A 24,238-nucleotide genomic window follows, 5' to 3' on the forward strand; every position below is an offset into this window, starting at 1 on the left:
AACTGATCACAGAAGTGCCTTGGTGCCGTATTATTTGATGAAAAGGTATTAGGCACTATATGAGTAGGAATCAATTAGTGAGCAGGACTTGTAAACCAGGTACAAATGTGTAAATGCCACCTTCCAGCCAGTTCCCTGCTCTAAACCAGGGGCACAAGAAATGTCTGTGCAAGGGTTTTGAACTTACATTTGAGAAGCTTTGGTTGTGCAACTGATTTGTTTTTCCTTGCTGTATGTAAACTACACAAGTAAGAGAGAAACATTACTATGGAAATAGCTGATGCAAATCCCAGATGAAGCTCTAACACTTAAGTGCCAGACTTCTGGAAGTAGAAGGGGGTCACTGTGTAGATGCTTCCAAGCAAAATTTGCTAGTGCTTGGGTGCTCTTTGGGCCTGAAAAAAGGAATGTAGGAACCCCAGAATGAGTGTCTAGCCCCACACCCTGGGGGAAGGAGACGGGGCAGCTGCTCAGGGGTGGCAGCAGCCTTGGTCAGGAGCGGTGCTGGCAGCATTGCTGGCACAAGAAATCCAGCAGTCCACCTGAACTGCTTTCCTCTGGATGATCTGAGTCTGCAAGACTTGAACAGAGGGATGAATATGTGTTGTTAACATAAGAGGAAACCTGGCAGACTGGTTGTGTGGTCCCTCTTCCTAATGAAGTTGTTTTAAGACTGAGTTTCTATATATTTTTTTCTGATGCTTCATTACTTAGACGCTCAGATATTTGTGTGAAATCTGGGTCAAACTGTCTGTGGCAGTTTTTGAAAAAAATCAGCTGAAATGAAAGCTGTTCCACAGAGGAAAAAAAGTGCTGTATTTTTAGCATACACACTCAGTATTTTCTGCACTCCAAATGGTCCAAGGCAGGGTGTATTGCAGTATGTAAAATGTGAAAGCATGTCTTGCCTCATGATGTCCACAGAGAGTTTGGTACCATGTAGATGGTTACAATGCAGGGTTCAAGTCTGATGGATTATAGAAAATGCCAGACAATACAGTTTTCATGTGATAACTCAACTGCTTTTCCTTTAAATGTGTGATGCATTTCCTACAGGAACAATTACACCTGATGATGAAAGAGAAACGAGTAAAATTTAATCTTCCACATTGTTGAACTGAGCAGAATGTAATTTTCTACAAATTAGGGTCAGCTACATGTAGAGATGTCTCCCACTTTTCTCCTAGGGAATATTCACATTTTACCCTGCAGGGAATTGAATGGCACTAACTAGGGTGATGCATGAAGCAGGGATGAAAAAAACAAAGCAACAAAAATTCCCTGTTTCCTCCGGGCAGTTTAATGGATCACTTGTAGAAAATGATAGTACAAAAGGGAAATTGCTATGTAGACTATTGCAGCAAAGTCAATTTTGGAAATCATGAGCTAAATTTAGGGCAATGATTGAGCACTAAGGATTTCCTGTGCATCTGTGAATTGGACTCAGCAACTTTCTGGCTTTACTGGACTAGTTTGACACCTTTACAGGTAAAAAAAAAGGCTTTGAGACAGCACAGGAAAGAACTTGCATGTGTGTTCTGGGTGCTAATTTCCTAAACACGTGTCTTAAAATAGCAGAAAATGTGTCTGCTAAATAAGTGAGTACAAGCTTGATGGATTAATTATGTACATTTAGGATGCGATTCTGCAGTCATTACAGCATGGATTGCGTATCTACAAATAATTTTAACATGTCTGAAGTAAAGCCTCTTGATTAAATACAAAATGCAAGACTTGACTTTTTTTTTTCCTAGCTCTGTGTGCAGGTGGAAACTCCAACTGCATCTTAGCTCCATGCCAAACGAATCCAACTGTGTCCTCTCCCTCCTCCCCCCTAATCTCAGACTTCTGTGTGAAAGACACATAGGCAAGTGAAGCTGAAAGGTGTTGCAACATCTATGCAACATTCCAGTGGGAAATTGGAAAGGATGTTTAAATTCAAATCTCCCTCGTTATGCTTTGTGGTTTTGCCCTGGGGTATTTACATAGGGGCCTGCTCATTTTTGTGATCAAACCTTGATAATGAGCGCTCTTTGCTATCCAAATATCCGTGTAAAGGGAGTTTAATTCTTCAAGCAATAACTTTTTCAATGAGATCTTTGCCTCCCAAACTATGTGTCATTAAGACCTTCTGCTAGGATTTCTTTCTGCTCGCAGATCCAGCCCGAGACCACAGTTTTACAGCCAGGCTGAAGCATTTTCTGATAGGTGACTGATAGAGATTAATGCGTGGCCAGGGTGTTAATGAGCTAAGTGTAAATGTATCAATCTCTGAGGGTCCAGTCCTTGCAGATTGGCTTAAAATAATTTTAGCAGGACTGCTCTTCAGAGGTGTTTTGTAAAGTAAAAGCTTTAATAAATGAAAAATAAGAAATGCTACAGAAAACAAAAGAAAAGCTGCTCACAGGTGTCTGAGAGACCTCTGACACTCTGCTAGAGACACTCCAAAAAGCCCCTTATTTCCTTTGTGCGCCTTCCTAAATACTGAATGTTTTAGGAAGGACAATTTGGCTTGCTGCCAATAGGGAGAGGTGCAGGATGGAAGAACAGTGAAAAGGTTCAATAGGGGCTTCTCTCTTGGCACTGAGCCAGTCACTGTCAGAAGGGTATGGAAAGTTCTAGGCAAACTTCCTGAAATGTCTAGAGGTGAATTGTAACCATTTTTCTTGTACAGAGATGTTTACTCGGGGGTGGGGGGTGCTTTACTACAGGTGGCTGCACAAACCCTGGTGCTGAAGCAACCTTTCCATCAGCACCTCCTTTGTTTGCAGGTGCTGGGCTGGATCAGGAATGGGGAGTCGATGCTCAATGCCAGCCTGGTCAACGCCAGCTCCCTCTCGGAGGCTGAGCAGCTCCAGAGAGAGCACGAGCAGTTTCAGCTGGCAATCGAGGTAATGCCAACCAGTTAACTTTGTTTCTCCTTCCCAGGTGAACATCATACAGAAGGTTATATCACGGGCATCAGTCATGGCTTTCTTGAAGGAAGGGGAGGAATAGAGGCTTAAGAAAATCAACTTATCATTAAACTCATAATGTAGCCAGAGGCTAATAGTGAAACAAATTATTTATCACCTGCAGCTAATTCTTCTGCTGCCAGACATCAACTTTTCCATTCATGAGAATGACACACAGGCATCTCCTGATAATTTCTTTGATAAAAAATTAAGAAGATTAAAATACATAAAATGATCTGAAATGGGAAAAGTTTGTCTGGTCAGTTTCTTTCCACATCCGCAGTTTGCAGCTTATTCCACAGCATTCATTTGTGATTGTTTTTACTGGATAATGCTCTCACACTAAATAATCTTTCATTCAGCTTTCCTTTTATCAACACCACAAAAGCAATTCATTCCAACCCTCATCCTCAAATAACTTTGGCAAAGAGGCAAGAGGGGCAATTTTTAAGAATGGACTCCTAAACTGCTTTTCCCATTTCTTGCTCTGGAGTAACAGCACATCTTTGGGATGGCCCTTGGAAACTGGTTGTGAGCCAACCCATTTGCCTCACACACAGGGCCAGGAGGAAAAGCCCCTGCTCTGAGCAGCTTTCCTTTGAATGAGAAGGAGGTGAAGGACTAAGGTCTGCTCTGAACAGGGCACTAAAAGATTCCTCATTAAGCTCAGTGCTTCGTGTATCTCTGTTACTATGAACAAAGCCTACACTCACAGGTTGTGCCCACACCAGTTGCTAGAAAGAGGTTGCTTTCTAGCATTGCTTTTTCCTGTTCCAGCTTAAAAGATGTGTCTGCTTCCCAGATTATATTAACTGTTAGCTTTTTACAGAGAAAAGAACAGCTGAAAAATACCCATACACTTGAAAACTAAACCTAACTTTAAACTCTGCAAGTATGGAGCTTTGAAGGGATGCCTGACTGGGGGTGGGAGGTGGGAAGAGGAAGGGATGTCTCCTGGTAAACTTGAAGTCAGACAATATGCATTACAGTGATGCTAATAGGCATAGAGTTTAAATCTCAGCTAATGACTTATTTTGATCCAGCTCTCCTCAGAGTAAAGAAGGAGCAGCTGTTGCAGCTCCTAAAGGAAAAGGAAGAAGGTTTTATCAATTCTGTATGAGCTGGCTGGTACCAAGCTGTGCTGACCACATCTTGGCAGCCACCACCAGACAGCAGTGGGGAACAAGACACACGCTGGCTGAGTTATCACAGCTTCTGACACTGGGGAAGTGCTTGCATTTGGTTGTAAATGCAAATTGCAGAGGGAGAAGAGGGTTACACCACAGTCAGGGGAAAAAAAGATTTCAAAAAGAAAAAACACTAGATTAAATATTTAAAGTATTTAAGGCTCAATATGGGGAAGAGATCAGCAAAGCATACAAGGCAGACTGTTCTCTAAAAGCATTCTAGATGAAGAATTGATATTCAGTTGAAATCCTTCAAAGTCTATTTCAAACAAGTATTACAATTCTAACATCAGTAAAGCAGCTGGATATTAAATTTAACCAGTTGTTCTTGAACATCTTCCTAAGTTTCTGCCAAGTATTAATCCTTTTTGTTTCCTAATAGCTTTGCTCTACATTGCATTATTCATCAGTGCATTACCAGATGATTTCAAGCTTTTTTCCAGGTTCATGGCTTAGATCATAAAACTATCAAATGAGAATTTGTCAGCAGCAGTTACAAATGAGACATAGCACAGAGGAGTCTGAAAGATTTCAGGGCTTCTGTTCAGAAGATTAAAATCAAATACTGGACTTAACCATGTCTGAACACAGTTACTGAGGAGGCTGTGAAGGGATGGGGGCTATTTTAGCAGCCCATAGAGGAAGACACAGCCGCCACTTGGTAACTCTGAGAGGAGCTGGATAATTATCCAGGTAACTCAGTCCTGCCTGTAAAGTGGCTGCTGAGTAAACTGGAGAATGGTGGAGGCAATGGATTGACTCTCCCCTGCTCTGACCTTAATGGTAGGAGCATAAATCTAATCTCCAGTATGAGTGAGCTGACTTTCAGAAATGCATCTTGTAGGGGCTGCTTCTTGTGATAAAGTTCATGCCCTTTAGTAAGACATCTTTGTGTTTTCTAAGATTGATGTTTTGAACAACTGCACAAATAAAGCTGCTGATGCCAGGTGAACTGCCTGGCAAGAGCCAAATGAGGGTGGTTAGGCCCATATTTTGCCAGCTGTTCAGAGCTGGATTTTGGGCTGCAGAACAGACCCCAGGGAACCCCACCTGTGTGACTGCCCAGGTGGAGCCAACCCACCTCAGCGCTGCTGACATGCTCCAGCCTTTATTAACAGGTTGCAACTGTGTGTGAATAACTGAGACTAAAATGCTTTGCAGAAAGTGACTGTTAACTGAAAATAACTCTGAAAATATTTCGCTCTCTCGCATCCCCATGCTCACGCCTCGCTTCACCTTTCCACCATACATCTGGCACATCTGTACAACCTCTCTTTCCTCCCCTCATACACAGTCCCTCTTTCATGCCACTTCCTTACAGAAGACACACCAGAGTGCCCTGCAGGTCCAGCAGAAGGCCGAGGTGTTGCTGCAGGCTGGACATTACGATGCCGATGCCATCAGAGAATGTGCTGAGAAGGTGGCCCTGCACTGGCAGCAGCTGATGCTGAAGATGGAGGACAGGCTCAAACTCGTCAATGCCTCAGTGGCCTTTTATAAAACCTCTGAGCAGGTGAGCTGGACAGTGTCATTTCTGGGTCATAGGAAAAACCAAGTCTGAATCAGTAAAAATTCTTTCTTTGACAAGTATTGTAACACACAAAAAACCCCACCCAAGTGCAAACCAAACAAAACATAAACCCCACCCTCAAAGACAAAAAAAAAAGAGCAGAAAGCAGTTTGTAATAACTTTCATCTTAAAGTTTTCAGTGTAGCAATGTAATTCTTGAAGGTACTGCTTTTGTTGGTGTTTTTTTCCATTTACCCCTTTCAAACGGGAATAATTTTTGAAATCCCACCACTTTTGTTTCAAGCTCTCATGATACTTACTTTTGAGGAATATAAACCTGCTTTTCCTTGAGAACTGCTTACAATTACAATTGTTAGTTTGTGAGCTGATGTTTTCATAGTACTTAAATACCACCATGCCAAAAAAGATGCCAAGATTCGAAGGGATTTTCCTTAATCCACCTGCAACACAGACAATTACAGCAGGAACCCATTATATGCTAGCACAACTCTACTTCATTCCAGGTGTTCATGAATTGCAAAACGCATTCCAGTTGGCTGCTGGCATGGTGGGATTATTCATCCCTTGCACAAGCAGGTGCCCTTTATACTGTAGTCAGTGAGAATTAGTGTCACAGTGTGGCTACTCGAGCAGCCTTGCCTGGTGCCATTTACTGCAGCCAGGCAGTTCCTGTTAGCAGGGACACTGCAGGAACCTGTGGTGATACACAAAAGGCAGCAGTGATTGCCAGGACATTTTCTATTGTTATTGTCACACAGTTAGGTCCTCAATTAGAGAACCAGACATGGGGAGATTTTTAACACAACTAGAGATGTCATTAGGGAAAGAGTGTACTTTTCCTTAACTTGGAGGCTGTAGATGATCCTTGGGCCACTTTTTGGTGTCATTTGTTTAATGTATTTTTAAGACTGTTTAAAAGCAGTTCATTCCTTATAATTAATGTATTTCACTGTGTAGAGTTTCAAACAGATTTATAGTCCCTGATGCATTCAAGATCAAAATGAGTTACTGCTGATGGAAGAGTGTGAGAAATGAAAACTGCTAGGGGATTCATTAGAGCTGTAAACGTGCTGGCCAAAATATGCATTGCCAGTAATTGATCAGTTTGGTCTCTCTTCCTGTTTCCAAGTCTCAGAGAGGCATACTGCAGTGCCCACCAGTTCATTCATTGGTTGTGTCGATTCAGCAAATGTGTAGGGCAAAGATTGTTCAGTCTCTGAATGCTCATGAACTCATGCTGCAAGCCTGTCATCTTCTCTCGGGCTGCACAGCTGATCTACAGTCCTTAAGGGTCTGCTTCCTGACTGCCTGACAGTGGAGTGAATAATTTACTGGAACCTGAATTCTCTGAGTATCCAGAAAAAGGAGCTGAAAGAAAGGAGAGAGTGTCACAGGCAGCCAAACTTTTTCATGCCTGTCTTCCCCAAGTACATTATGTTCTTGATATTAGTGGTGAAGCCTTGGATTTCAAGTAGCCCAGTTTCTCTCTGACTTCACTGACAGCCCATTTTATATTCACTTCTCTCATCACCTTAACAGAAAGAAGATATTTCCATGTGCAGGGACAATTCTTTCTGGAAATACATGAATCCCAGGCAGTCCATTTATTTTCATTCTTTAAATCACCCAAGTCAAATAGAATGTCAAGGTTTTCAAGAAGTAGAATGGGAATGCTTTTCTGTGCCTAAATAACACGTGAAGTACTTGCTCTCCACTAAATGTTTGAGGGTGAATGCTGGTTTGCATCCAAGCAAGAAGATGGTTTTGGATTGCCAAGAGCATAAGGTCCTTCCATAATGCATAGTGCATAAGCCTGGCAGCAGGAATCAGTTATCAGCTCACCTTAACTCACCAGTTTCAAACTGGACTTCAATGTGCTCTTGATCAGAGTTACGTGAAAATGGCCTGTGATAGTGGGGATGATTGGGGGGTAATTCTGGAGTCTCCTCCAGACTGTGTTCCTAATCACATGGGGTCCCCTGAATTATAACTGTGCGCATATTAAAGCTGCAAGAGTAAGCAAGGAAAGGATGGATGTTGCTACCTGGATCCCAGCAATAACTGACTGGGTCATCTCAGCAGTGGACTCTGTAGGAGGAGCCCTCAGGGAAAGAAGAAGAAAGTTCCAAATGTCCTGGAAAACTTTTGCTGTGTCTGCACAGGCCACTGAGAATATTCTCAGGATTTGTAACATAAAAGACTCAGCCTTGTCTGAGGCAGCTGCCTAATTTCCAGGCTGTGTTGGTTTATTTACCTCATTTCCACGGTTCCACTATTCTATCAGGATAGAACCCATTTGTGTGAGCCCTGTGCAGTGGAGCACCTGCATCCACCTAAATTGTGACCCTGATTTAAAGCCTATTGGTTTCCATCAGCCTTTAAAAAAGCTGTACTGGGAGCAACTAAAATGCAGCTGAAGAGAATTAGTTCCAGCTTCAGACTTTGTTTCAGGAAAGTATTTTAAGCATGTGCTTTTCTTTAAGTATGTGTTAAGTCCCTTGACTTCAGTAGGATTTAAACACGTTCTAGAATAGGTATTGCTTCCTGAATGATCCCCTGCCTTGATTCAACCTTTAGTGCTTCTTCCCATTATTCATTAGAAGAGAAGAATGATTTAGCAGCCTTAAACCAGATAAATTGTGTCCCAAACTGTAAAGATCCCTACGGGTAAGAAAAACACCTAGGGCCTGTTTTATACCCAGTTACCCCCATGCTGTGGCCCATAGTACAAAAATGAAATGTCATTGGGAATGTTCTCCTCCTGGTTATGACTGTGGATAACTGAGCTGTCTGCTGTGGGCATGTTTCAGGTGTGCAGCGTGTTAGAGAGCCTGGAGCAGGAATACAGACGGGATGAAGACTGGTGTGGAGGCCGAGATAAACTTGGACCAGCAGCTGAGATAGACCATGTCATCCCTCTGATCAGCAAACACCTGGAACAGAAGGAGGCTTTTCTCAAGGTCTAATTTGAGTTCTCTAGTAAATCAGGAAAACTCTCCATTAAGTAGACAATTTAGAGCAGTTAAATTTGTTAAGCCTGAGAGGATGCTCTGCTGTGCAGTTCCAGTTCAGCTGGCTGGCTGTATAAACCCTAGGCCAGTTTTACTTTGTTATAACAGGGGTAATGAGCATTATGATCAATACCTATCTCAGAGAGATGTCATCAAGACCAATTAGGTGGTGTTTGCACTTGCAGGCTGTTAGTTGTGCTGGTTCGAAGTTCAGTTCTTAAAATTGCACTAAAAATGACAGGTATTATACATCATTTTGGTGTTGACTTGTACAAACCATCCAAAGCATTTCAAATTCTGTCTTCTAAGCCAATAACTGAAGAATTAATAATAACTAAAGCAATTTTGTCTCTGCAAGGCAGCACCAAGATGGAGACAGGGATTTCTTCCTGCCTTCCTGGTGCTGTTTTGAGAGAACAGAGGATCTCCCAGGTTGATGAGTGGACTGTCAGCCAGCCTCCCCAGCTGCCACTAGGAGTGATGCACAGCATGAAACTGCACTTGCAGTCAAGGCTTAAGAACCTACGCCTCTAGGTTTCTATATTTTTTGAAACAATGAGTACTTTTCATGAGAGATTAGATTAGGGTTAGATTTGGTTCGACTGAATATGTGTAAGGTACCAGTTCTACACAAGCAGTTGTTTTATTACTGTCATTAATTTGCCTTATCTATAAAATGAGGCACTATATTACATATTACTCGTGTTTTAATACATCTGTGAAACTGTTAGTTTATTAGCTGAGTTTATTGACTCTTACCTGAAGTAAGAGAACTTCTTCTTACAATATAAGCAAGAACTCTCTGAGTCCCCTTTGCTTTCTTTGCTCATGTTTACTGATTGTTTTTGGTGGGGGCTGTTCTTCCTAGGCCTGCACGCTGGCCCGGAGGAACGCCGAGGTGTTCCTCAAGTACATCCACAGGAACAATGTCAGCATGCCCGGGGTGGCCAGCCACACCAGAGGGCCCGAGCAGCAGGTCAAAGGTTGGTGCAGTGTCACCTCTGCAGTGACAGCATTGAAGGTTTGCCTCCCTCTCTGCAGTGAGGTGTCTAAAGTCTGTGAATGTGCTCAGAAGGCAAACTCTGTCCTAGCATCATTTCCTTTACCAGATCACTCTGCAACTACACTGTGCTGGTTTCTTGCCTGTGCCATTTGGGGGTTTGGTTTTTAGGGGGTTTTTTTTAAGCAGCCCCTTTGAATGAATTCTTGTTTTTAAGAAGTGTGATTTTGGGCTCTCCCCTTTTGGGAACAAGGTCCAGGCAAAGTGATTAAATTCATCATTTCGTAGCTCATTTCTGTATGCACTCAAGGAACCCCTAGTCATGCAGATGTTTTCCTTTGCCCTACAGCCATTCTGAGTGAGCTGCTGCAGAGGGAGAATCGGGTCCTCCACTTCTGGACCCTGAAGAAGAGGAGATTAGATCAGTGCCAGCAATATGTTGTCTTTGAGCGCAGCGCCAAGCAGGTAGTGTGAAACCCCCACCTCTTCCTTCTGTCCTGCAACATGTAAAATCTCCTGTATGCATGTGACACCTCTGTGTGGGGCTCCTGTTGCAAACTCAGATTATGTTTAAACACTGTAACTTTTAAAAACATGGCAAATGCAGATTTTAAAACAACTTAAGACAATTCCAAAACCCAGTAACAAAATTCACTGTTTTTGTCACCTCAGAATAATTTCTGTATTTGTTCATTCATTTGAAAATAAATATAAGAGCAAATTTGATTTATTGAGCTATTTCTGAATGAGAAAACTGCTTTCCCTGCAGATTTATCTGTATAAAGGTAGAATTCCCTACACTCCTTTTTGTTCTAGGAAACACAGAGTACCATTTTGTATCCTCTCCCATCTGCTTTCATTATTTTATTCTTTTTATGTGTTCCTAGAAAGTGTTTTAGTATACAGGGTATTAAGTCCCAATGCATTTGATATTCTTTGTCTGGCAAGATTTCTTTTTTTTTTAGTCAGAGAATTAGTTCTTGAAATACAAAAACTGTTTGTTTTGTTTTTCCTTTGGTGTTTTTGACATTCACAGGCCTTAGACTGGATCCAAGAAACAGGAGAATATTACCTCTCTACTCACAACTCCACAGGGGAATCAGCAGAAGAAACTCAGGAACTCCTGAAGGAATATGGGGAATTCAGAGTACCTGCCAAAGTAAACAGTAACTTTAATCTAATTATGCCATCTGCTTTAGTCTGTATTTGTGGTCCTGTTTCAATGCCTTGAATCTTTTTTAATAGTGTTCTCAAGATTTTATAGTTGCCCTCTAAAAATCCTAGCCCGGAAGATAAATTACTTTTGAGAACTTTTAGCAAGACACAGACACAAAAAGGAGATTTTCTCCACCTTGCTTAATACTGGTTATAAAAAATTTCTGTTCTGATCAAATGTAAGAGAAAATCCATTTGCATACAGAGTTCACAGCAATCTAATAAGACATCCTTTCCATCCTCAAACAATCATTCCAGGATGGCAGAGAGTCACTAATTGATCTGAGCACATCCAAGGTCACAATGGACTCTTGGTCTCTTTCTTCTGTCATTAAAACCACAATTTATCTCACTAATTCCAGCTGGGTTGATCACAGATGATCATTTATCTCATTAGGAATAATCTGCTGATCCCAACAAAGTACTTTAAATAGATGAGTCTTTAAACTCCGGGGTGAACATTTTTGAATACAAAACTGCATTACCAAGAATATATTAATTTATATGGAGCAATTCTGGGAAATCTGGTGGGATTTACACAGGAATGGTGATTGGATCTGCTTCAGACAAATTAATTCAAACCATAGGTAATTCATAGACAGTGAATCCACAGGGGTATTAATAGTCTCTGATAAGGATGTAAATTGCAGAGTTGGACTGCAGGAAGACCATGGCTTTGGTATTATTTCACTGCATTTCACTGTGTCCTGAAATTGATCTTCTGTAATCCTTAAATTCCTCCTTAGGCTGTCCATGCTTATGTGGGTTTGATTCACAGGCTTTGTGGTGTTCTTGTCCCCTCCTTTTAGCTTAGCTTGCATGTTTCTGAAAATGTGAGATAACTAGCAGTGGATGGAAGGTAATTTCTTCAGACAGGACACATACAACCTTCTTTCAACTACTTCTGAATTCTAACCAGTCATAATTGCTCCACCTGAAATTACATCCTGGTTCATAATTTAATTTTTATTAGACTAATCCAAATTCATAATGAAGTTTCCAAACCATTTTGACTCTTGACTTAGACTGGGATTGAATTTTAGACCTTGTTCATTATTAACCATTACTGGTTGTTTCTTACCCTGACACGTCCAAGTCCTGCTCCCTTGGGCTGTCCCACTGCTGACATAGAATATTTTCACTGCCATGTGCAATTTGGTAAATGCATGTCACTCCCAGACTGATGTTATGCTCAAATTAAGCTGTAGCTGAAAGCCTTCCTGGTCTCAGTAACTTTCTGGCCAAAGCAATTGTTAATGCAAAATCACCAGAAATCATTCATTTTGGGAATGAATCACCCTTCAAATACGACTGGAAGTTAGATTTTTACTTCTCCATACCTAGCCTTGCTTAGGTACTCATTTGATTTGTTAGGATGATGTCTAATTCAGCTGTTAATCTATAATGGTGGTGAAATGTCTTGAATTTAGTTTTGTGTTTAAAACTTGCTGGATGTTTCCTGGTCTGGTGTGTGTTTGTGCATTTGTGGTCAGATCACTGATAGTGTCAAGTATCTGACAGTGTCTTGCTTCAGGCACGGTGGAGCATCCTCTCTGTCTTTGACAACAGGCTTGCCAGTGCCGCATTTCCTGGGATAGATTTGGAATCAGAGCTAAAGTTTATAGCTAGGTCCTTTGTGCCAGTGTAGGCTAAGGGGCAGGCAGAGCCTAAGTGGAATAGAAAAGACCCTGGAAGGTTTGGGGGCTCAGTGTGTGCTTTGGAGTTCAGGCATCTTTTAGCTGGTAATGTTCTAACTGGACTAAAAATACCGATGGAGGATTTTATAGTAGACTGTGAATTTGGATTTAAATTCTCTTTGGTTTTGGAACAGAGTAGTAATGACTCAAAATCACTTCCCGGGCTGATATGTGGTGTATTAATGGCCTTCCTGCACAGATCTGCAGATCCACCAGGTATAGACTCAGAGTAACTGGTGTATTTTATGAGGTGTGATTTTAAAATCTTGTCTTCTACTCCAAGGCTCACCAAAAATAAGCTCTTGCTTATGGGAAGGAGGCATGTATAACTTCCAACATATTTATGTGTTGATGTCTGTGGGGTTTCAAAAACTTGACTTTCTGTCTTCTTCAGCTTCATAAGTGTCCTTATAAAAATGCCATTCCTTTCATGTTTTACTGAAAAAGTTTGAAGTGTCTGATTCTGTGAGATGGAGCACAGGCACTCTTCAATGATGTATAAAAATTGTGAATGTCTTTTGACTGCTGTGTGAGTTAAAAGCAAAGGAAATAATAATAAAACATAACCAAGGACCATATTTTGGGCAGCAAACAAAGGAGAAAGTGAAGCTCCTCATCCAGCTGGCTGACAGCTTTGTAGAAAAAGGACACATACACGCCACTGAAATCAGGAAGTGGGTCACCACCGTTGACAAGCGCTACCGGGACTTCTCTCTCAGGATGGGGAAATATCGCTACTCCCTGGAAAAAGCCCTTGGAATCAACCCAGAGGTACTGTAAGACCCTGTCCTGTTGGGGTTTTATACCACAGTCACAGAGGAAGGTGAAGCCTGTGGTATGAATGCTGTTGTTTTTTGTGTGCCCATTAGAAACACTGAAAACTCAGGCAGCCCACCTGGCCGTGCTCAGAACAGCTTCTGGAGAAAAAGGGTTAAAAAGTTTTTCTGTGGTGGGTCAGTGATGTGAGGAGAGGTTGATGAAGATCAGAAAGTTTTTCTAAACAAATGTTTGCACCATTTTTCAGGAGACCATGCAGCTTTCAGGACGAAGTGGGGGAAAAAAACACATTAACTGAATAAAAGTCAGTGTTAATTTTGGTATAAACCACAAATCCTGCTCCCACACGATTTTTTTGCATCAAACTCAAACTTTGACTCTAAGTTTCCATTCCCTCATCCTTTAACTAACACAAACAATTGATCCCCAGCCTCATCTCTGAACTCTTAGATGAAGTAGAGTATCGTAAGAAGCAAAAATTCGGATCTCCTGGCCGTAGTATTAAGGGAGAGTGCCAGAAGCAGAAACACTTAAAGACCTTTCAGTCAACAACTCTTTGGAATCAAGTATCAAGAATAAGGAATAAATTCCGTCACACCCTCATGATACTTTAACTGCACTGTTCCTTGTAGGGCCTCTTGTTTACAGAGTTCTAACCACAGCCTGGGAAGGAATTCCATGGTCAATGGCCACTGAGAGTTGTCTCTGTATGGCACTCTACTTTATCAGACTGTTTCTTATGGAGTTCCATAGAAAACGAAGTAGTTGTCCCACCAGACTACTAATTTAGATATGAAAGAGTAAGGTAATTTAGACTCTTTTATCATTATTGATTGGTAGTTAGGAGAAACAGTGAAGATTACAATGAATACCATTTCTGTTTTTTTAAGATTTCTCTCTCAGCTCTTTATCTCTTCTCACAGTACTTCTATTTCTCTCTAAATTTCCTCCTTTTTGATATTATCTTACTTTTGTCCCTCTTACCTCTTTGATTTCATGAACATGTTGCACTTTGCACAACAGTAGGATTACCGTGAAGTTCAACTCTTTACTTTTTTTTTTTTTTTTTCCCCTAGGATAACAAAGACCTAGAACTAGATATCATTCCAGCAAGTCTTTCAGACCGGGAGGTAAAGCTGCGAGATGCAAATCATGAAGTCAATGAAGAAAAAAGGAAGTCAGCCAGAAAGAAAGAGTATGTTCCCAAACACTCTGTCTGCATGGCACATTATCTGCTAAAGAATAATTCTTTGATATTGGCACGGCCAGAACTGACAGTCCTGTAACTCCTTCCAGCTGCAGAGCTATTGGGATTAGTCTGCAGGTGTAGGGCAGAAGTTGATACTTGTAGGTTAGAGAATTTCAGAACATAAAGTTTGAATTTCTTTTGGTTTTAATCAGAAGTTAGAAAAGTAGTGAGTCAAGCACTTGGATTAACCCTGATGTTGTGGAGTTGTTAATTTCTTTCTGGTTGTATGTAAAAAGTAACACAAGCAGGAAAAAATAAAGAGCATCTTTAAGTGTCTAAGTATTATCTAAACATCAGTGACCCAAGAGTTCACTTGAAGTTTAGGTTAAAATTTCAGCAAGTGTAGGACTGAGAGAACTGGAAATAGTTCACTCTAGAGGAAACACTTGAAAAGTTCTTGTACTTAAATCCATAAACAGTCTGTTTTCACAGTATTCTGTCTTGGTTTTGTGTAAGAATATTGGGAAAGGATTTCTCAGCCCTCTGAACTTGTCACTGCAGGTCATGATTGATAAGAAACCACTTATGCTTTAGAAAATGTTACAATTGGTCTGCCTGTGGCAAATTTGCAAAACATCAGGAATTTCAACTTTGAGGGGCCCAGCCTCAGGCTCTACAGATGCCATTATTGCATTTCACAGCATCTGGATTTTCTCTGGTCAGATACCAAGCTCTTGAAGTCTCTTCCAAGTAGTGGTGGTGTCTCCCAAATCCATCTGTGTTTCCTCTAAAGGTAAAGTTTTAGGGTGACTTCCCACTGACTGTCAGCAAAGATTCAGATGTTGTTGGTGAATCACAATTCCTTAATACTGGGGGGAAAATAAATTCTGAGAACCGGCTGATAGTTAAGGATGGGCATGTAGGTGGTAAATCCCATGGACTCAGGGTTGCAGAAGTACAGCTTAATAGGATTTTGTGCCGAAAAGATTTTTAGAAAATTACTCTACAAGGGACAGGAGTATGAAGTTGTATTTTGGTCACAGACCTGAAAGGTGCAGAGTAAGGCAGCTGAGGGTGGAAATTCCTTATTCCTTAAGACAACAGGAGGATGTTTTGTTTCCTGTTCATTGTAGAAATGCTTATAATCCAAAACAGCTAAAATACTCCTTTTTTTTTTTTTTTTTTTTTTCAGATTCATTATGGCTGAGCTGCTGCAGACAGAAAAAGCTTATGTCAGGGATTTACATGAATGTTTAGAGGTAAGTTCTGGCCCAGGAGGTCCCCAGTATTTCCTGGAAGCACATGTTGTCCTTTGCAGTGGGGATGTTCACTTTAATGCACAGGCTGTGCACATTGATTCACAGAGCCTTTCCTTCAGGATTCAAATCTATTCCTTTGAATCATCTCATACTAGAGAAACTTCTGGATTTGCACAGTCAAATACCTTGCCCAGCTGTACAACAGGCTGTTCCTAACATGGATGGTGATATTCAAGGCAAAAAACAGAGTGTAATTCAGTGAAATCTGTCAGCTTTCACATTCCTGCAGTCTGACAGAGATTTTTATGTATCAAATGCTACTGAAGTGGCAAATCTGGCTTATCTTGCAGCTGTTTCTATCTGCAGTTTTTGAACACCATCAGGTGGACAGCAAAGACAGGTGTTGTTGGCATGTTTCTGCTTTTTCCTCAGACAATTTCAAAGCACTTTGAATTTCTCTGGAGAGCTTTCTGTAACACTGGAAAAAAACCTTTAGCTTGTTTATTTAATCTCAAAGTACATAGTTCCTTTTCAGCCTGTGCTTTTGGTAATAAAACAGGATCTGTTCTTTTCCACTGCATTTATTCACAAAATTAAGAGTTTCTGGTGCCTTCCAGACTTACCTTTGGGAAATGACAAGTGGAGTGGAAGAGATACCAGCTGGGATCCTTAATAAAGAACACATCATCTTTGGCAATATTCAGGAGATATATGACTTCCATAACAAGTAGGTTTTCTTAGAATTTCTGTTAATATTTGGGCACTTGTGCATCTCTGTGGTGTCTGCAGGGAACCCCACACTACAGTGCACACCTGAGTGTAAAGTAATTGATTTGCAAAATAATGTTTGACTTGTTTTGTTTCTTTTACAAAAATGATTTGCAACTTAGTTCAAATGTCACCTTTAGCTGATTAACAGTGTTAAAGTCATATTATACCAATGCTTTGCTTTGCAGTCTGATACATGCTTTCCATCTCACAGCACCAGATCTGGTCTGGATGCTTGCCTGTCAAAAATATGAACTTAGAAAACACCAAGGGGAGAAAGTGGAATTGTTGGCATGAGCTGGGTTAATCAGTAGCTTTCTGCCACTTCTTGGAGACTTTCTGTATTTAATCTGTAACTTACAGAACCCCATCTTGTTAAGATAAGACTGTGTACCAGATCAGCTTAGAGGGCATTGTTTCCATGGTATAATGTGAATGCAACAACAGTAATGATCTTAACACTTAGGGGTGCTGGATCCAACAAGTTCAGTCTGAATTCCGAATCTGTCTTCAGGTTACACTTTTCAAACACATCAGAGAATCCTCCCCTGTTCTAGTTGTGGGACATTTGAAGTGCTTCAGTCAGATAAATGTGCCATCACACAAATAGGGCCCATCAGAGTCTGCCATGTGCATGCTTTTGTGCAAGCAGCTTCAAAGCATATCAGGACAGTAGCCTGATTGCCTTCCCACTTCCCCTTTCCCTGTATTTTTGTTCTGTGACCCTGACTGATGCCAAATCATTACCCTCCTTTTTGAGTTTCCAGTGCTCCCAGCTGCCACCACTGCAGCCCTCAGTCATGTCCCAAAGCTTATCACTGCTGTCATTTCTCTTTTCTCTGACCCCTTCTCCTGCAGACTGCTGCTTCTGTGTAATCTTTTTTCCTCTAAAACTTCTTTCTAGCAATGCTAAAATAAATTTCCCCTGTCCCCTCCATTGGTGTCCTCCACAGCCTTCTCCTTTGGCTAGTGATGCTAAGGCCTCCTCCAGCCTCATTCAGAATCCATGTCCAAGTAAGGGCACCAAGGCTGGTGTATGCTCCAGAAAACATGTTTTAGGAAGGGCAGCTGAAGAAACTCTTTCACTTTCTCCCTTCCACCCAGGCATTGTACAGGGCTCTATCTGCAAAATGTCAGTTGTGGTACAAGCTGTTCAGAGGGACTTGATTTTTTTAAAAAAATCTGTATTTCGAAGTTACCTGGTTACCTCTGAAATTCTGAACATGTTTAAGTCTTTTGTCCAGTGTGCTGAGTTGGGTGTTGGGAATCTGGCAGCTTTGGGCTTCCCTTATTGCTCTTTGTCTGAACCACTACACAACAACTCTTTGAGGGTCTATGTCCAAATAGAACAGTCCTGGACACACTGACTCCCTGCTAGGGATTGCCTCTTTTCCCTTCCTGGTGGAGTTAATGTCTGTATTCGAAAAACAAAGCACACCTTGGCAAGTGACACTTTTTCTGCTGGCTGGACACTTGGGTAGCCTCATAATCAAGATACAAGTATTGATCATTAGCACTGATTAACTCACTGGTGTTCCTGTATCTCCTGGGTATTTGACTGTAACTAATTACATTGGTGTCTTCTCTTTTCAGCATTTTTCTAAAGGAGCTGGAGAAATATGAACAACTGCCTGAGGATGTGGGCCACTGCTTTGTCACCTGGGTAATGAGGCTGCTGCTTCTCATTATTTATTCAAATTAATTCCTCCAGCGCAGACGGGAACAAGCCGGGAATAGGTGCAAGGGTTATGTCCCCAGTGATAAATGAGATTAGGAGCTAGTCTGGAACTCCAAATGCTTTGTCCTTCACCTGTCCCAGGGTGAAAGCTTCCACCCTTCTCCTCAGCAAGTGTGAAGGCTTTCCAGAGCCTCTCTCCTTGACCTGTACTGACCAGCACAGCTTTTGTTTACCTCTGCTGGTTTCTGCTTAGCACAACTCCATCAAACCAAACCTGTTTTTAGAGGTGACATTCATTTCCCTGTGAAAGGCCCTGGAAAGACAGACATTTAAAAAATTAATATACCTCCCTTAAAGAATTTTAGTCATGCCATTGAAACTCCACAAAGGCATGAAGAACATATTTTATCAACATTTTTCTCTAGAAATTAGTGTCAAATTTCTGAGCCACTGTGCTCTCTCATTCCATTATGCAATGCCAGGATGATTTCCAGCAGGACTTTGAAATCTTGATGCAGAGAGTCTTCATGAGCTTAGGAGGCTCTGGAAATTTGCTACAGTAATTTATCTCTATGAAAGCTGTTCTCTTTTCAAAATATTTACCAGTCAAGTCAGCCATCTTTGTGTTTTGTCTGATTGTTTTATTCATATATTAAAGCTAGGAACTAGTATTTTAAGAGTAAGGATGAAATATTTTCACTTACCCCAAAAAAATGAGCACATTTAGATGATTTCAGATGGACTTTTAATTTCAAAACATGTCACAGGTCTTGATGAAGTGGATTCAGAAATATTGTTTACAAAGAACAGGTTACCTGTTTAGGGAAGATGAATGCATTTATGTATCATTCTCTGCAAAATCTTCATGGCACTTTAAGATACTACTGCATCATCTCAGCAAAGGTGCATGTCCAGAGCTGTGTGTGTGATTACAGATATACATACAAAGCTGCCTGCACAATTGCAGGATACCATTGTTTAGATATCTGGAATAAAAAAATGCAATAGCAATAAAAGGAAAACATCCTCCTCTTTTATTGGCCTCCCTCTTCTTGAGACCAGAGTACATTAGTAAGGGATGAGAGTGCACAGATGCTTTTAATTTCTGCTTTAAAGGAAGCAAATTAGGAAATAAAATGCAAAACCCTCCTAGCACAACATAAAATTTGAGCCATTGAAGTTGGAAACAAAGTAGGAAAGGCAAGTTTGGGCCAAGTGTCACAAATTTCAAGTAAAAAATGTTGGCTTGTGCCAGTTTAAACTAAGTGAGTCACTTGCCCAGATTCTAGACTGGCTTTATCTTCAAATAGGTGATAGAGTCAACACTTCATAACTGAGTTTTGAGACTTTCAAACTCTTGTGTAACATTCTTAGAGCGCTTAGAAATTATTTTACAAGTGGATTAAAGTTTTTAGGCCTTCCCTCTGTGATATTAGTTAAAGAAAGCCTCCCACAGCCTTCGGAACAGCTCAAGAAAGACGTGACCCTTAAAGCCTTCTGCTCTTAATTTCTGCTCTTGTGCTGCTTGGTGGCAGGGTAGGGGTGGGGTGGGGTGGTGGGTGTGAGGGAGAGAGTTGTCAGCTGTATTTATCCTGGTGTGCCTTAATAAAAACTTGTGGGAGCAGAGAAATGGCTTATCTTGATTTTCCCTTGATGTTTGTTTTCACAGGCAGACAAATTTCAGATGTATGTCACCTACTGCAAAAACAAGCCTGACTCCAGCCAGCTCATCCTGGAGCATGCAGGGACTTTCTTTGATGTAAGCAGCCACTGCTGTTTCCCCTCCACACACCTGGTGCAGCTGAAACACCTCTTTTTACACTCAAGCTACGGGTTCCTTTCTGTGCCTTTGGGTTTTTCCTTCCACTGCAAATATCCCATGCTGTGAGAGCTGACCAGCTGTGGTGTGGTGTGGGGTGAAGTGTGGAGGCACACATTCTTATGGGAGCCTATGGGCACTTTTCAGACTCGATACTTTCTAAAGATCTGGTTTAGATGTCATCTCTGTTTCTGGGTTAGTGATAACATGAAAGTGTCAAATTCCGTTATATATGAAATTCCAAAATCTAAAACAAGCTCCTATCCTCCTGTTCTGCAAATTCTACCCAGCCTATTCCACATTTACTTCATTGTGCTAATAAGGAGCTCCATCGACTCCAATTAAACTATTTCCCATACAAGTGCTACAGCCAATGATAAATGCTTTTAGGCTCCAATTCCAATTTAGGCTGGGAAAAAATCTTTCAAGTTTTTGAGTACATTTAAACCAAGCTCTTCCTCCTATTTTGACCTTATCAATTTTGCCATACTTGTCTGCTACCTCATAGCTTTAATTAGTTGTCTTTCTGGGGAAAAAAATAAAAATAATACAGAAACTAGGAAAAACGAAAAAAAAAAAAAAAAAAAAGAGAAAGAAGTACTAAGACCTCTCTTCCAAAGCATTGAAAGTGTTTGCAAATGTGACAGATCAGCAGGATCCAAGCTGTGATGGAGCTGACACAGATCAGCTCTTCTGGAGTTTTTACGTGCCAATGGTTACAGAATTTCAGCCTCACTCCATAGTGAAAGGTCTCACATGAGCCGCAGGAAAGGGGATGAACACCTTTTCCTTTTGCCTCGTTGCCGCATGGTTTAAAAGCCGAGTGGAACTGGAGGGGCTTTTCCAGGAGGTGGCGCTTGAGCCTCTGGAATGGTTTACACTGGTCAGCGCAGTGGAGCCGCTCTGGGTGTCCGGCAGTGTTGTTTGCACGGGTTAAAAGCTTTTCCACCCCGGCTCTCTATGGCCTGGAAAGTGCCCGATATTGCCTAGTACTGAATATTCGTGTGTCGGCATCTGCTGTTTTGCCACAGGAAAGTGCTGGGCCATCACCCAGCGGTGCCTGTGCAAAAGGAGAAAGCTGACCACCTCCCGAAAAATCCTCAGGGAGGCACTCGATGTGAGTGACTAAGGGAATGCAAAGTACCTGCAGATCCCTCTCACCTAGAGATCTTGGAGTGCCAGTGGTTCAGGGGCAGGACAGCCTGGCACAAGGAATACAGAGAAAATAGTTGGTCCTTTTTTTTTCCTGGCAGAACCTGGGATTTCCCAAACCCCTGATGATGAGAGTGAGTTATCTAGAATAATACCCCTTAGTAAAAAGCCTGCTTGAAAATCTCAAGTGTTCCTCAAACTTCATAGGCTGTCATAGAAAGCCACCTTTGAGCAGAAAACAAACAGTCCCTGGAATTTGTTGGAGCCCTTCAAGCCCATGGAAAACTTGCAGCTACAGGGCTCCCTGTAAGGGTTAATTGATTAGGAGAAGGAGCAAAAGTAGGTGACATATCTCATTTGAAACCATGAAGAGAATTATGAGCAATGCTGAAAGTGGGATGTTCTCAGGATTTAAGTGAAGCCATGTATGTAGAGAAAAGCATTTTATTTTATTGAACCAGTTGAGACAGGTGGAAAACAATCCACAAATTCTCAACTGTGAAATGTGCCTAGTTTATCCCACAGCATTTGTCTAACAAAGCATAAAGATTACCATCTTCCCTCCCTACAGATGGTGCTTTGTTTATAAAATACAGAAGTTTTTAGTATGGTTATATTAGCTGGAAATTGCACAGGGAATGAAAATAGTCTGTTTATTCTGACTTAACTGCAGTAGCCTTATTCATTTCACTCTTTCAGTTTTTGTGTCTGTTTTGTTCATCATTACTTAAAACTGTGTTTAGCAAATTTTAATATTTGTAATACCATGTACTTTGGGCTAGCAAGGTGTATTTTTGATTACCAACATATGTTAGGTGTCAACTTCAATCGGTAGAATCAGCATGTTATTGAGGTAATCAAGTTGATTTTAGTGTCTTTAGTTAAGCAAGCTTTGATCTTTGGGACAGAGTTTGGTTGAGACATGGACGTGCTTCTGCAGTTTGGAATACTTCTTTTGCTTTGAATCTTGGAAAAGATCTGGTTTTATATTCCAGAAGCCACAGGGCCCTTTTGATTTGCGTGACCAGCATGGAACATGGTAAAGCTCAGTGACTCTGGCAGCATTGCAGACATGCTGTTCTGCCTGGGTGAGGGCTCTTGGACACTTTCTCTGCTGAGCCAGAATGTCCCTTAGGAAATGAGCAGAGGCACAAACAGCGTCTTGCTCCAGTACTTCAGGGCCCAGAGGGAGGAGCTGCAGGGAGAACATCCTTCCCCAGCACTTGTCAAATGTCACTCCACCAACCCACTGTGTCCCTGCAGGGTCTGACCAGGGAACATCCTGGCAGAGCAAGGGGTGCCAAAGGGGAGGAATCTTGCTGAGAGCATGCCCTGCTGTTCAGAGCTCTGGGGGGAAGGAGCAGGGCTAATTTTGTTACTTGGATCCTACGAAAACAAGTGTACTTTGCCAGCCCCAGGAAGTTCACAGATGTGACTGAGGTCTTGCTGGCTGCTGCAGTTATGAATTAAGTCTCAGCCATGTGCTCTGCAGGCACAGCTCCTCTGTGAAGTCAGCTGTGACTCAGCTTCATGCAAACTCCATTAATCCCCAAACAGAGCCCCTTCTCTTTTGGGTCTTGTTCATGGCACCAGAGCTATTTTAAAAAAAAAATCTAGTTAAAGAAACCAAACCAACAAATAAAAATCTGTTGGCACATTGTGTGCAAAGTGGATGCTTTTATGCATCCCAGCATTAAGACAAACACTGGAGCTAAAAAAAGTGGTAACCTCCATAGTACTCAGCAGAAAATCAGATTGTATACAAAAGGAAAATCTCTGTTCTTGGCAGCTCTTCTCCCTTCATCTTCCATAACTTCTTCACTTCACAGTCTCAAGTTTGCAGTCCAGTAGCTGGAGAAAAGTCGCATTCCTGTTTTCCTTAGGAATCAAGGATTTTCTGGTGGCCAGGAGCAAGGCAAGGCATGCCCAGGGCCTGGCAGAGACAGAAGGGTTTCCAGTCTGTTCTATTTCAGCAGAGAATCTGCCCCTGTAGGGCATGAGTCCTTCAGATATGTTCATTAGGGTCCTGTAGGATTTTCAGGAGCTCCTAACTCCCCCTGGAACAGTTGGGGGGAGGCAGCTGGGCCCTTGGCAGCCCTCAGCAGGTCTGTGTTGTCTCCAGAAATTCGTGAGCACACCACACTGATCAGCCCAGGTATTTTGGTTGAGGTTCAGGTGATGAAACAGAAGTCTTCAGTGCTGTAACAGGGATCATGAGGGGATCTCTCTCCTGGCTCCCAGGTGCCACCTTAGAGCAGAGCAGGTCTGTCAGCTCTGTGTCAGACCTGTTCTTCCCATGTGGATATTTCAGCTACCCCAGGGCTCCCAAATGGGACTCGATGCCTATGTTTAGACAGCTAAATTACACCCTACTCATGCAATTTAATTTAATGTCACTTCATTTTAATTGAACGTTAAGACTCTGCTTTCAGCCTGCATAGCTAGGGGAAACCAGATGACATGACAGGTAGGTCATGCTTAAATTAAGGCCTGTTTACTCAGCAGAGCTTTAGCTTGACTTGTAAAGGGACTCTGCAGTTTAAGTGGCCTTAGGGGGACACTGCAGTTTATTGTCAGCCTCTCTGAAACCACACTTATATGCATGTGAGCTTAAAGAGGGTTTAAAAACTAGACATAGAATGCAGGGATCCAGAGCTAAAATTAGTTATGGGTGGTTCTGTCTGGCAGGGGGTTAATAGTTTTCCATGACTGACTGCTGTTTTTATCCCTTCTAGGAAATTCAGCAAAGACATGGACTGGCCAACTCCATCTCTTCTTACTTAATCAAGCCTGTCCAGAGGATCACAAAATACCAGCTCCTACTGAAGGTACCTCAGTGAGCTGCACAGATCAGCTCCTGCAGAGTGCTTCACAGCTGTCATCAGTTACCTTTTGCTTAAGGGAGCTGATTCATGGCCTGTAAGCACAAGTCCCCAGAAATCTTCCAAGGGCACAGTCTCCCTTCAGAGCACCTTGTTTTGTCTTGTGCTATACCTGTTCC

The 24,238-nt window shown here is 41.7% G+C and overlaps 1 protein-coding gene across 1 annotated transcript in view; it reads left to right on the forward strand.

The window, feature by feature from the left end:
- KALRN (kalirin RhoGEF kinase) overlaps nt 1–24,238 on the forward strand; it is a 432,237-nt gene that overhangs the window by 277,775 nt on the left and 130,224 nt on the right. The window contains exons 16-28 of the mRNA XM_066323074.1: nt 2,772–2,891; nt 5,436–5,654; nt 8,483–8,632; nt 9,552–9,666; nt 10,033–10,148; nt 10,720–10,842; nt 13,184–13,366; nt 14,449–14,567; nt 15,754–15,820; nt 16,438–16,547; nt 18,182–18,251; nt 19,936–20,025; nt 23,973–24,065. Of these exons, the coding sequence (XP_066179171.1) occupies nt 2,772–2,891; nt 5,436–5,654; nt 8,483–8,632; nt 9,552–9,666; nt 10,033–10,148; nt 10,720–10,842; nt 13,184–13,366; nt 14,449–14,567; nt 15,754–15,820; nt 16,438–16,547; nt 18,182–18,251; nt 19,936–20,025; nt 23,973–24,065 (1,575 nt within the window). The remainder of the gene's footprint in view (nt 1–2,771; nt 2,892–5,435; nt 5,655–8,482; nt 8,633–9,551; nt 9,667–10,032; nt 10,149–10,719; nt 10,843–13,183; nt 13,367–14,448; nt 14,568–15,753; nt 15,821–16,437; nt 16,548–18,181; nt 18,252–19,935; nt 20,026–23,972; nt 24,066–24,238) is intronic.

The sequence above is a fragment of the Sylvia atricapilla genome, chromosome 7 (assembly GCF_009819655.1).
Source record: "Sylvia atricapilla isolate bSylAtr1 chromosome 7, bSylAtr1.pri, whole genome shotgun sequence".
NCBI classification, from domain to species: domain Eukaryota; kingdom Metazoa; phylum Chordata; class Aves; order Passeriformes; family Sylviidae; genus Sylvia; species Sylvia atricapilla.